Raw genomic sequence first — 13,979 nt, 5'->3', positions numbered from 1 at the left:
AGCTATAGCTGAGTCAGGTCTTGAGAAGTTTGCTCAGCAGTCCATCTTTTTCTAAAGACAGCAGAGCTGTACCATGTACTTATTTCCATCAAGAATTAAAGATTATAATTTCAGGGACACTTGTCTTTAGCAGTGCTTCTTAGGTTACTGGATTTCTTTCTTTTGTAAACAGGCTTATTGAGATAAAATTCATATACCATATTCATCTAAAGTATACAATTTGTATAAAGTATTCAGTGGATTTTTTTATATTGACAGTTGTGCAACCAGCACTATAGTCGAATTTTAGAACATCTTCATCACTCCAAAATGAAAACCTGTACCCATTAGCAGTCATCTACTGTTCCCTGCTTCCCCCAGCCTCTAGTAATCATTAAGCTATTTTCTGTCTCTGAATTTGCCTATTCTGGACATTTCATATAAATAGAAACGTAAAATATGTGGTCTTTTGTGACAGGCTTCTTTCACTTAGTATAATGTTTGCTTTTGATCTTCCAGTTTTATTGAGATAGAGTTGACATATAGCACTGGATAAGTTTAAGGTGTACATACAGCAAAATGATTTGACTTACATACATCTTGAAATGATTACTGTGTTAAGTTTAGTGAACATCCATCATCTCACATAAATACGCTATTAAAGAATTAGGAAAAAAAAATTTTTCTTGTGATGAGATCACTTTGTGTAATGTTTTAAAGTTCATTCACATTGTAGCATGTATCAGTGCTTCATTCCTTTTTATTGCTGAATAGTATTCCGTTGTATGGATACTAACACAATTTTTGTTGGTCCATTCTTGGTCTGATGGACATTTGGGTTGTTTCCCCTTTTGGGCTGTTAGAAAAAATGCTGCTCTGAATGTCTATGTACAGGTTTTTGTGTGCACACGTTTTCACTTCTCTTGAGTATATATTGAGGAGTGGAATCATTGGATCATATTGTACCTTGTGTTTAACTTTTTGAGGAACTCACAAACTACTTTCCAGAGCAGCTGCACCATTTTACATTCCTCCACCAGCAGTGTATGAGGGTTCCAGTTTCCCCATATCCTTGTTAACATTGGTTATTATCTGTCTTTTTGATTTTAGTCACCCTAGTGGGAGTGAAGTGGTATCTCGTGGTTTTGATTTGAATTTCCTAATGACTACTGATATTGAGCATCTTTTTGTGTGCTAATTAGCCATTTGTATGTCTTCTTTGGTGAAATATCTATTCCTATCCCTTGTCCATTTATAAACTGGGTTATTTATTGAGTTGTAAGTGTTCTTTATATATTCTGGATATAAATCTCTTATTAAATGTATAATTTGCAAGTATTTTTCTTTGTTTTTCCCTCCCTTTCTTGATAGTATCCTTTGTAACACAAATGTTTTGTATTTTGATGAAGTTCAGTTTATCTAATTTTTTTCTTTTTTTGCTTGTGCTTTTGGTGTCATATCTAAGAAACCATTGCCTAATACAAGATCATGAAGGTTTATGCCTATATTTTCTTCTAAGGGTTTTATAGTTTTAGATCTTACATTTAGGTCTGTGATCCATTTTGAGTGAATTTTTATATATGCCGTGAAGAAGAGGACCAACTTCATTCTTTATTTTTATATGGATATCGAGTTGTCCCAGCATCATTTATTGAATAGACAATTTTCTCCCACTGAATTGTTTTGTACGCTTACTGAAAATCAGTTGACCACAAATTTAAGGGTTTATTTATGGATTCTCAATTCTAGTCCATTGATCTATATGTCTGTCATTATGTGAGTACTACAGTGTCTTGATTACTATAACTTTCTGGTAAGTTGTTCTTCTTTTTCAAGAATATTTTTGCTATTCTGGGTCCCTTACATTTTTATATGAAATTTACGACCAGCTGGTCAAATTCTGCAAAAAAGCAAGAAGGATTGCTTCAAATCTGTAGATGGATTTAGAGAATATTACCATCTTAACAATATTAAGTCTTCTGACCATGAGCACGGGGTGTCTTTCCTTTTATTTAGATTTTAAAAATTTCTTTCAACAGTGTTCTTTTGGATTTCTTTTTATCCATATTTTCTACTCCTAAATTATTTTATTCTGCTAAGGATCTGGATTACAATCCACGTGGGACAAGAAAATGAAAGAAGGACGCTGTTGAGATACATTCTCTGTTCTAAATTACATCTGGAGGCTTCATTGTAATGCCAAGAATGACTTGCCTGTGGATGGCTAAGCCCTAGATCAGGTTACCACCAAGCAGTATTCTAACTCCATTCTTTGAAACAGTTTGGAAACAGAAGTATTGCTTAGGTCTCTTGGGCTGTTCAGATTCTGAGAGGTAAACCAGTTAACCTTTTGGAGCACCGGCTAACTCCAGGAATTTACCCTACTTCTTTAAGTTTTAAAATTTATCTTTATTTGATTTTTTTAATATGTTTAAAATAAAAAGAATATCAAAAGGCATATAATGGCAAGTTCTCCTCTTATCCCTATCCCCACCTACCAATCACCCTTCAATTTTTATATATCTTTCTAGAATGTGTTTACATATATATATCAACTATGAATATGTATTATCCTTTAATCTTATCAGAGGACAGAGTCCATGTTAATTGAGAGTGTAGAAGAAATTATAGTAAGTAGATTTTACATAGAATTTTAAACTAATCAATACTTGATCAATTTGGGTATTCATCTTCTTAGTGTAAGTGAGGACTTCTTCCTTCAGTGAGTTAGCAGAAAATTTTGTTCCGCTCATCAGTAAAATTCTCTTATTCCATGACAAGGAGGCTGTTTGAATCAGGGTTGAACACCCTCTACATAAGAGATCCTGGCAAATACCCATGTGATGGGGCCACTTGTCAGAACCTCTCTCTGCTTGTGAGAAAGTACCTAGAGCACAGGTTTGTTCTTGACTGGAGTCGTGGGCAAATGCTCCACAACTCTGGCTGAGTCCCACACCAGATTGAGATATAATGCGTGGTCTATACATGTACTTCAATCTAAGTCATTATTTTTTCCCTCTGTGTATATAAATTTTTCAATACAAATTAACTTATACCCCACTAGAAATCTAAAAAATAAAATAGTATTAAATGTCAGGGTTTATGGGAGACAGAAATATTGGCAAGATACATAGCTTTTAAAAACATTTGCATCAGATGCGCACATCACTTCATTTCCATTCCAACCCATATTATTAATTTACTTTTCTTTTCCAAGAAGCTATCTATTAAAGACATGGCCGACTTTCCTGTCCCTACCCAAGATGTGACTGGTGATGACAAACAAGGTATGGAAAGAATGAGTTTTCTCCCTTTAGGGACATTTTACCTATATATATTTTTAATCTACTTCTCTTGGAGTGGCTGGCTTCTAGAGCATCTGAGGACTGTTCTCTGTATATGAAAACATTTGGATGGATTAAGTAGTTCCAGTTGCTGTGACGAAACTATAGTTCATAAAGTGGTAACAAGACCTTGAGTGTCCACAGCCCTTCGGTTATGACCCTGTGCTCACCACTGACCCTCAGGCTACTCCAACACCTTTTATTGGAATCTGGTCGTACTAATTAGGAAATGACTAGAAGCTGAACGGTTTGTGAGCATAACATCTTGTGTTGGCAGATGTGATCCCAGAATGTCAATATACATGCACATTTGTACACAGGTCTAATCCTCGAGGAAGTTACCTTCTGGAGAGAGTTTCTACCCCTGGGCTTTATTCTCTGTGACTTCGTGGGTGTTGGGTTGTGATGATTTGCTTATCTTACTGGACGGGTGAGAGCAGTGCAGCACGGTGTTCCGTGTTACAGCTAGCATCAAGCACAGGGATGAGTTGGCCAGGGACTTATCTAGAAGAGCAGGAGGAACACCCCACCTCCTGCCATACTTCTATATAATGCTTTATAATCTATCAGGTCCTTCCTCATGCACTGTATTATTCAGTCCTCACAAAATGGAATGGAGGCTGGTATGTTTTATCACATAAAATATAGAGATGAGTAAACTAAAGTTCAGGCAGTATGAATTATTTGCTCAGTAAGAAAAAGAGCAGGGATAAGAACCAAGATTTTCGAATTCTCAAGCCCGTATTCCTTCTATTATCTGATATTGATTCACTGCCCATGAATGAAAGGCTTATCTGAAGGGACTAAAAATCAGTGAAGCTATTTCAGGTTTTGTTATCATGACCTGCCATGGATGTAGCTTTGTATGGGAGTTAAACATGAAAAATGTTTCCCATTAGGAAATAGTAATTGCATGCTCTCTGTTTCAGTATTTGCTCAAGAGAGGCAGGCAGACCTAGATGTTATCTGTGGCAGCAAGTACTCTGATTACTGTCTTTACTAGTGGGTCTTAGCCTTGACTACCCATTGGAATAACCTCACGAGCTCTAAAAATCCTGAATCCTGGCTGTCACTCTCAGAGAGGTCCTTGTATCTTTGCTCTGGATGTCAGGAAAGAAATGGGGAAATTTGATACTTCCTGGTAATACTCCTCCCAGCCACTAGAGGCACTCTCTCTGGAACATTGAAAATACCTCTGTTCTCTGTAGGAGGAGAACCTGTTACCATAGTTTAGGAGACTTTTATTGTTTTAGTAAGTGCTATAGCAACTTATAGATGTTTGTAACACCGTTTTCATAAGTGATGACTAGGGGTTCTTTGTTTTAATGTAATGTGTCTGAGACATAAATTTTTTTTTTCTTTACTTTTCCCTCTCTTGTTCTTTAAAAACAAAACGAAACACTGCTAGCTTTGAAGAGTGCTACGGATGAAGCCTTACCAAAGGATATGTCCGAGGATTCAGGTAGGAGAAAACCAATTTAATATATTTTTAATGTAGTTATTTCTTAAACAAACAAACAAACCAAAACAACCCTGTAGTTTCAGTGAGAAAACTGGTACATCTGTGATAGTGTATATATATATATATATATATATATATATATATATATATATATATTTCTGTCCAAATATTTGTCTTGTGTTTTATTCTAAGGAAACCTTTTGGTTTCTTTTTTACTCCTCCCCTCTTCTCAGGTATGAGAAGAGGGTGATTTCTTTTTAATTTCTGAATATAGGTTTCACTGAAAGGATTTCTCAGTTTGAATCGAGGGTCTCATTGTCACTAAGTATAAAATTGTGAAGGCTTGGATTTGGGAAGATTTCAACAAGCCATTGTGATTTCTGTGTAGAGTAAGCTGATGGGGTGGATTAATGGGAGGCTCACAGGTGAAACTTTCCATTTCCAAAGCATAAATCTCAAACGCTTTCATTATGCTTCACCACCAAGAAGGCAGGTAAATGTGCTTACACATGGAGTGGATTCCAAGGAGAGAAATAAAAGTCGTATTTGCCCAGGTTCTTGGAGAGTCAGAACTGTGTCTGGGAACCATGGAGATGGTCGGGCCTGTGGCCTCAGCTTTCTCGACAGAGCCATCACTGAACCAAGATGAACCTAGCTGAGAACAAACTGGCTAGGGATGGCATTACTGTTTGGAGCTCTGGTTATGAGCACATGAAAGAAGTTGCTGCTTTCTCTTTTAGTGTTATCTCTCTTAATATTTCATAAGTAAATCATGTTTGTTTTGGCTTACTAGCTATCATCCAGGCTTCATTTTTTTAAAGTTGGAACAAAGGAATCAATATACATCGAGGCTTATGCTACAGTACAGTATTTCCCAAACACTAAGTTCATTTAAGGTTTAAAAGAGAGAGGGGTAGAGGGAGAGAGAGGGACGGAGGGAGGGAGAATGAATATGAATGAGAATATATGATTGATTGCAGTGATAAGGCCTAAGAATCTGTATTTTTAGGCAGCCCCTCCCTCCCAGGGGGTTCCAATGTTCAGCCTATTTTGGGAACCACTACCTCTAGAAAGTGACGTTAAGAAATAGAAAATTAAGATCGTAGATCAACTATGACTCCAAAAGTGGTAGGAATTCTCAAGCCTAGTTTTGGCTTTTGGAACTGATTCAGGTTCCTTCATCATAGACGGAAATGCTCTATTTGTGTAGGACAGATGCCTGAGGTAGGTACTTTCCAACTCTAATTTCTGGAAATGAAGTGGATACATCCTAGTTCTTGTAAACTTCATGTTATGGTATCAGTAAAAGTTATTTAAATTTGGAGAGTTAAATTGTGCTTCTCCAACAGCCTTTTAGGCTAATAACTCTTCCTATTTTTTCCATGAGCATTTCGTGTTCTCTGGGACATGAGCTTTAGATGTCATTTTCAACATTCCTTCATTGAATGGGGCATGGCGTCACCAGACAGAACCTATCAGGGTGTGCGTGCCACAGTACGTGAAGTATATCTGAATTTGTTTCACATTCTGTCTGGGAGCATGCTATGTGGTTTCTGATTTGTTCTTCCCTTTGCTGCCCTTTCTGGAGTGGATATGAGGGAATCCCTCATCTGAAAACGTATTTAATACCCTCTTTTCCGGGGAATGTTTGGATTCCTAGAGGGAGACACAAGAGTTTCAAGGTGGTGGTTTCTAATTCTGGAAGGCTGTCCGTGCCATGTGGGCAGTTCACCTCAGTTGAGTTGCCGCCTTCTGGAGAATTAAACTTTAGGCTTGCCCTCCTATCCTGTTTCTGTTTCCTGGAAAGATGACATGCCTGGAGTGTTCTAGGAAGTTCTCATTCTTCTTCCCTCTGCCCAGCTCAGTGAGAAGCTGTGATCCGCCCGTGGGCTTCTGCCTGGATTCTGACCCAACCTGCCCTTGCCATTTTTGTGGATATTCACATGCTCCAAATGCTGAGTCTGACTTTCAGGGGCTTGGAGGCTGATGGAAGACTTAACTAAAATCGTGTTCTCCAGCTTTTTCTGATCTCGAACCTGTGGAAGCTTACCAGCCCTGCCTGGGATCTCATTTCCCTCTTTTGCTCTTCCTTCCACAGTGGGTGGTGATAACCATGATAATAGTAATGGTGGTGAAGAAAATGTGGTGGCTTACAGATGGGATATGGGACTCTGTCATCAGGGAACGCGGTATTCCTTGTTACATCTTTTTCTCATAGACCTTTACCCTTTTAAGTACTGAACATGTACATATTAGTGGAATCTGATGGATTTCTTAGCTAATGGCACATTCTAGCCTAATTCAAAAGGCTATACTGCACCGTGGCCATCTTTTTCTGTGTGTCTCTAGGTCCTGCCGAGGGCGTCGGGCCTGCTCGCCCTCACGCTGTAGTCTTCAGCCTGCTGTTGGTGATTCTCATAGCTGCCCAGTTGCTGGCAGCCACCCCTTGGTCTCTCTTTCCATTCCCTGCACCCACCTGCACCTCCCGTGCTGTCCTAGAAGGAACTGAATTTCAAAACCAGATTTCTAATCTTGAAAAATTAGGAACACCCTACAGCAGTAATACGTTGCAATTCTAGAATACATTTAAGTTTTTAAAGCGCCTTCACTTTCTTATCTCTCTGAGTGAGAAAGGGGCCTCATTTTTATTATCTTCATTCTGTAGGTGAGGAGACTGAGGTTCACGGAGGTCACAGCTAGAGAGCGTTGTGGCCAGGAGTAGCCCCTGGACCTCAGGACTCCTAGCCTGGTCTCCACGGCTCAGCCACACCCATCACGCCATCTGCCTGCCTATCTCTCACCAGCAGGGTTCCCCGCTCCTTCCACACCCATCCCTCCCCCCCCCTCCCCGGCACAAAGGCAAAGATAGTGGCACTGGACAAAGGAAGTAACGGTTACCGCGGTCTGGTTTGGGGAACAGTGTTTTAAAATGGCTGAGACTTCTGCCCACATATTTCTGGGAAGCAGTGGGGCCTGAGAGAAGCGGGCTGGAGCCAGCCGTGGGCGGCCCGCTTGGAGGGTGGCCCTCAGCCCCGTGGTGGGTGGCCCTTGCAGCCCCAGGTGGCCCCAGGTAGCCTGCTGGGCTGGAGGAGAGGCTCTCTTGGGCCACCATCTTTTGCCGCCAGGGGGCTGGAGCAGGGGAGGTGGTTGTCCATCTTCGTGTGGGCGCACGAGACCGGCCAAGGCAGGCTCACACTGCTTGGGCCTCCCGTGCTTCTCGGGGCTCCGGCAGCCTTTCAGTGGTTTGCAGTTAAAAGGTGCTCGTGTCCTCACTCCAAGAAGCCAGAGCGCTTCAGTTGGGAGAAAAGCACGTCTTCTATAGCTGACTGAAGCTAAGGGGACGTGTGTTGCTAGTTTGCTTTGGGCCTTGTTAGCATCTCAGCTCCGCATTCTGCCCTGCTTATCCAACCCAAGGAGTTTAATGATCGTCAGAAATCCAGCATGCTTCATACCAAGGAGGGGTTTTATCTTTGGAGTAATGTTAAAGAGGATGGCATCATGCAGTGCGACATTTTCTTTCCGGAAAAATTTGTGCAAACAGTGTACAAACTATATTCTCCTTGCTCCTAGTTAGTAGCACTTTTTCTTTGAATGTTTATGACATTTTATGATGAAAAATTTGCAACGTTTGCAAAACCTTAGCACAGCTAGTGGTTTCTAAAGTTGTCTTCCACAGAGGATTGAAGACGTAAAAAGAGGATTAATGTTTTTGTAAGTATTTCTCATTACTCCCAACAACTTATGATGGGAAAGTAGGCTCCATGTGTGTTGGTAGTGAGCAAGCTAGTTCATGATTTAAATTGGAGAAGGAAAAGTTGTATGGTTGACAAAATATTTTAATGATTTCACTTCATAATATTCTCTCTACGATTTGGGACACAAGAATATTTTCTTACAGGAAAAGCTGCATAGATCATTTAGACTTAACTGTGGGACTTTGATTTCTTGTGGTCATGTGGTCCTGGTGGTGTATTTTAAGAAAATCTTAAAATATGTAGCCCAATACATTTCTTCCTAGCCTTCAGGGGAGACTGGTTCAAACTCTATTATTACTAGGCTATCATGATAGACCGAGAAACCCTCAAGTCTGAACCCATCATTGTATAAATAGATAACCTCTTGAGAGAGTTGTCTTTTAGGCCAGAATTGGTTCATTAATCAACTTCGATTTGAGAATGGCTTCATGGCTAATGCTCTGATGAGAGGAAAAATATGTTGGTTTTTCTTTCTTTTTAATCGTGCCTTTAGCTTTAGAAATAAAATTATGGAATCACAAAAATGTGGAAGCGGTCAAGTTTTCCACACGGATACCTGTACCTCATGTTTACCTGTTGATGTGTTCTGTACTAGCCCAGGTGCTGCTTAAAACCTGTTTAACTGCAGACATGAAACCCAAGCAAACAACAACTAATCTTTGTTTCAGCCACTCCTAAGGATTCCAACAGTCTCAAAGCAAGACCAAGATCCAGGTAGTGTTTGTTTAACTTCTACTTGAATGCCCTTTGTGCCATGCCCCTGACTAGAAATAAACCTCCCAACCCAAAATCTTTTCCCTTCAATTTGAAGCTTAGGATGAGGGTGAGTTCACTCGTCATGAGGGGCCTGACTGGAGCCCGCAGTGCTGCTGGGGAGGTGCTTAGTTTCTGGGTTTGTTGGTGCTGGGAGAGGGGCTGCTGCTCTCCGGCCACCTAACACAAAGAAGGGGCAATGTGATGTGACCCTCTTGCTGCAGGATGATAACGAATAGGGGGAAAGTAGCTTTGGAAAGCGGGAAATACCGTTAAAAGGTAACTAACATTGAAATGTCCTATCATGACAAGGTGCACACCAAAAAATAGGAAGTCTGGGGGATAAAATCTAGAGTAGGGAACTAAAATGCTTCGGCAATTTCAGTGCAGCTCGGAACTTCAGGTAAGCAGTGTTTGTGGACTGTTTCATCCTCTTAGAGCCTCTTCTCAACTTCACAGTTTTTAAGTCAGTAGAGGTTAGTAGAAGAGGGAGAGCCAGTAAGGCAGTGCTGTGGTTGACATCAGACATCAGAAGGGAGGAATGAAGAGAAATACAGACTCTCATAGAAATACTAGAACCTCAAAGAGGGGAAATGGTGTTGAGACTGCTCTTTACCAGTAGACTGCAGTGGGAGACAGGATGCTACGTGTGTGTTTTCCAAGTTTTGCTTTGGCTCTTAGTGACTTTTTTCCTCCTTTGGCTGCTAGATGTATTCCTGAGAAAGTGAATTTAAATCGGATCGTATTTTGTATGCTTGCAATATTGCTAATTTAAGGAGCTCTCGTCTCCTTGTAAGTCAAAGAGTTACCCCTTGTAGAAGGTACAGATATCTGTGTTCATATTTTTAAAAATAATAGGTACACTAATTCGTTTTGGTAGGAAAAGAAGTTATAGTTCCTGTTTCTCTCAATGGCCACCACATTTGCTCATCCTGTTTTTGAAGGATGAATGGATCTTTTACAAGTTAGTCCGTGCTGGCTTTAGGATGTAGGAATAGTAACATTTATCTGCCTTCATAGTAGGCAAACCCTTCTCTGAATGGCAGAAATTGAACCTCACAGTTTTTACTTCTGCTGGCTTCCTCTCAAAGCGAGTGAAATGACAAAATCTCAGTCACATATTCTATTATTAATATCTCTGCTAAATTTTATATACGATTCTTTTAGGGATTGGTCTCTTGGTCTAATTTGGATGTTTTTGTTTTCACTACACCCAACTGGGTCCTTACTGAGACCGTGAGAATTAAATTATTGTAATCCTCCTTTTTAGAATAATAAAGCCATGTAGAAATGTAAGGGAAAGGAAAATCACCCTTCTAACACTGCTGCGTTCATCATTTTGTTGATTCCCTGCACATTTATGTTTTAATTGGTTGCAGTCATAGTTTTACTGTATCACTTATTGGATATTCATTTAACTTTCCATATAAAAATACAAATACGCAGGTTATATATGGAAGTAAAATGGAATAAGATGTAGTATGAGATTGTGTGCTCAATTATATGTATGTGTGTATATATACACACGCACACACATGATTTATACATGTGCACATTATTTTCTCTCTCTTGAGTGAAAAATGTCACTAGAGCTGTATCTGACATAGAAAGTTCTTTCTAGCCAGGGTCTCTAATTTCCTTTTTTAATCAAGAGTTTCCATTTGAAAACTTTGTTGTCCTTTTCTATGGATTCCCTTTTATTCTGGTTGAAAGGATCAGAGCACCCTTCCTGTTAGTTCCTGCCTGCCTTTGTCTTGCCTGTCTTGCCAGTTGTGTTACAGGGACCACCCCAGAGCATGTCACATGCCATTATGGTGGCTTTATTAAAGATTGCAACCTTGCATGACAAAAAACCTCTGGACTACCACAAAGAAACCTTGAGGAAGTTATTCAGGAAAATAAGAACTTGCTGTGTCAAAACCAGCTTTACTAAGAACTGAAGTTGCTTAATAGTAATGGATAGATTCTAATTTCCTGAGTGCCACTGTAATAGCTAAATACCAAGACACTTTTCTGAGTTTAATTTATCTGTAGGGCACATCTCTGATCAAAGGTCATTTTCTTCTTTGACAGGAAGTTAGCTCAGAAGCTGAATAGAACAGACATAAGATGTACACATGAGCTTCTTAGAAAATCATATTGGGAATTCATCCACAAACTTATTCCTAACCGATAGAGTAATGTACTGAGTTGAATTAATTTAGAAAATAAGTAGGGCTCTAATATATAGTCTAGCTGTGCCCCAAGTTTTCTTCCCTGGCTCATAGGCAGGCAGTCTCAGAACATTTTAAAGATACAATTTAGAAACTGAGACTGGAATTTGAATGAAACCTATGTAACCTTCTAGCTATGTGACCTTTAGCAACTTACTTAGTTCCTTTTTCATTAAATGCTGTGAATTGGAGTTATAATCTCTGAAATTGCCTAGTTAGCTCCTGCCTTGTTACAGATTGAGAGAGAAGGTTAAGAGGAGGCTTTTGCTTTGAAAATTTCCCCAAACCTGTATTTCTCATGGTAAGACAACCAAGGCCCCTCAACCTGACTGATGTGTGTTTTCCTCTCCTGAATTTCATTTGTGGCATATTCCGTTGAACATTTGATTCTTACTCTCAGCTTATCTGTCCCAGTTCCATATGTGCCTGTTATCACATTTGCATGTAAACAGGAGAAGGGTTCTGCGGTCAGTTAATACCATGAAGCCCTTCTATTAAAGTATGGAAGTACCTAAGTGGAAGGGTTTACGTGTTATTAACAATTCCAACCGAAATGGATTTGAATTTACAGAAAGCGTTCCCTCTGGGGTAAGTTCAGGTCTAAGGTGTAATAAGAGCAAAGAGTTTAAAAAAGGTTGTGACTCAGGGTTGGGGGTTGGGCGCTTGTTGCAGCTGGTGTGGTATCCAGGGGGCAGCACCGTATCTGGCTCCTCCGGGAACTCAGCAAGCCTTGGCAGTCGCTTTGCCTTTTGTGGGTATTTTCTGTTTCAGCCCAGTTTCAGAGAGTAAAGCTTTGCTGTCTGCCTTCTGACCTTCCCTTATTTTGCTGCAGATCCTACTCTAGCACCTCCATAGAAGAGGCCATGAAGAGGGGCGAGGACCCTCCCACCCCGCCACCGCGGCCACAGAAAACCCATTCCAGAGCCTCCTCCTTGGATCTGAATAAAGTCTTCCAGCCCAGTGTGCCAGGTGAAGCGCCCCTCTGCGCCCCAGCCCTTCCCTTTCCTGTTGGAGTCATTGGATGGGTGTCACTACAGAGGCCTCTGTGCGTCCAGAGAACGAGCAGACCTGGCCCAGACGGCCTTCACGTGGCTGGCACATAGATATCACGTGTGTCTGGAGCCTTGCCCACACTTGCTATGGACCGGGAATTATGAAATTCTGTACCCAGAGGATGAAAATGCTTCCTCCCCAGACAGTGCACTGAGTGTGTGGCCAGGGTCTTGTTCTCTGCATCGTGGTGATTTGTGTCCAGGATTGCCATCTGTGATTTCCTCAGACGCTTATGCCGTTCTTCTGTGAAAGGTCTCGGTGGTCAATGCCTGGCCGGAATTTTCTGCATTTTATCCTCTGGTGAAGATCCTGTGTCCTCCAGGCTTAATGCTTAAGGGGGCTCTGCTTTCTAAATCTGACTGATGGTTAGGTGTTTAGTGTGGGCATCTGGGTCAAGGGCTCCTTCAGTTGGGCTGCTCTGGGGCTTCTGGGGATGGGACTTGCTCAAGGCAGCTGCTGTACAGCTGGGCTGGAGGCGGGGAGTGTGGGGCGGCCTGTCTGCTCCCCTGGCTCCTTGTGAAGAGGAGCTGTCCTCCCGGGAGCCTGCGGAACCGCAGATGCGAGCCATGCCTTCACATGAGTGAAGGTGCTAGCGTACAGCTGCTGTCCCAAGTGTTATTTTGGGAGGCGCAAGGGCCTTTCCACTGACTAATGCAGGCAAGCTCTAAATACAATGATTTCCTGGAACTTTTTCTGTATCTCTGTGCATTTTAAATCAAGCCAACCTCAGATGCTAGTGATTTGCAGATGATTATCTTTTTTACTAACGCAAGGAAAGAATCTCCTTGGCTCACACATGAGCGTGACCCCTGTGTCCCGGCAGAGCTCAGCATGTTTTATTTGTTCTAATAAAGTACTCTCCTCATAGTAAAGTTATAGATTGTTTTTTAATATACCAGAATCTGGAACTCTCTATGAAATTTGATTCTCTGCCATGAGTTCATCAGATAAAAATTTGTCTTGAATTTTCCCCCATACTTTGATCCAAATTCTGGCATAATTTCATAGTAACTGGTATTTGGGGTGGGAGTAGCCACGGATGATGATGCTATAAAAAATTCACGTGGCTGGTGGATGTTGACCTCGAAGGTTTTTCTGTGGACACAAGAAGGTTAAAACAATCTGGGCAAGCATCTCCGTACGTTTTCCTTGCAAGGAGAGGCTGGAAACATGCCCCCCCCTCAGGCTGTGTCTCTCTCCCCATGAGGAGCGCCAGCTATGCTGCAGAATGGATGGGCCGTGGCCTTTACCACGTGGCACCCTAGAGTGGGAGTGAGAAGACTGAATTTGGAGTTCAGCTCAGCTGCTTATTAACTATCTGATTTTCAGCAAGTGGCTTAATCTTTTCTGCCTCTCAGATTCCTAATTTCGAAAACAGGACCAACCCTCAAGAGAATTACAGGGTGTTGATGAGGTAATA

At 41.1% G+C, this 13,979-nt stretch overlaps 1 protein-coding gene across 4 annotated transcripts in view; it reads left to right on the top strand.

The window, feature by feature from the left end:
- Positions 1–13,979, top strand: part of REPS2 (RALBP1 associated Eps domain containing 2) — a 247,104-nt gene that overhangs the window by 130,450 nt on the left and 102,675 nt on the right. For 3 of the 4 annotated variants that reach the window (XM_060137540.1, XM_060137537.1, XM_060137536.1), the window contains 4 exons: positions 3,197–3,266; positions 4,732–4,785; positions 9,209–9,254; positions 12,339–12,475. In XM_060137540.1, the coding sequence (XP_059993523.1) occupies positions 3,197–3,266; positions 4,732–4,785; positions 9,209–9,254; positions 12,339–12,475 (307 nt within the window). The remainder of the gene's footprint in view (positions 1–3,196; positions 3,267–4,731; positions 4,786–9,208; positions 9,255–12,338; positions 12,476–13,979) is intronic. The other variant, XM_060137538.1, reaches the window with a different exon arrangement.

This window comes from Lagenorhynchus albirostris, chromosome X, assembly GCF_949774975.1.
Source record: "Lagenorhynchus albirostris chromosome X, mLagAlb1.1, whole genome shotgun sequence".
In the NCBI taxonomy this organism is placed as follows: Eukaryota; Metazoa; Chordata; class Mammalia; order Artiodactyla; family Delphinidae; genus Lagenorhynchus; species Lagenorhynchus albirostris.
This window is presented reverse-complemented; position numbering and strand designations above follow the sequence as displayed.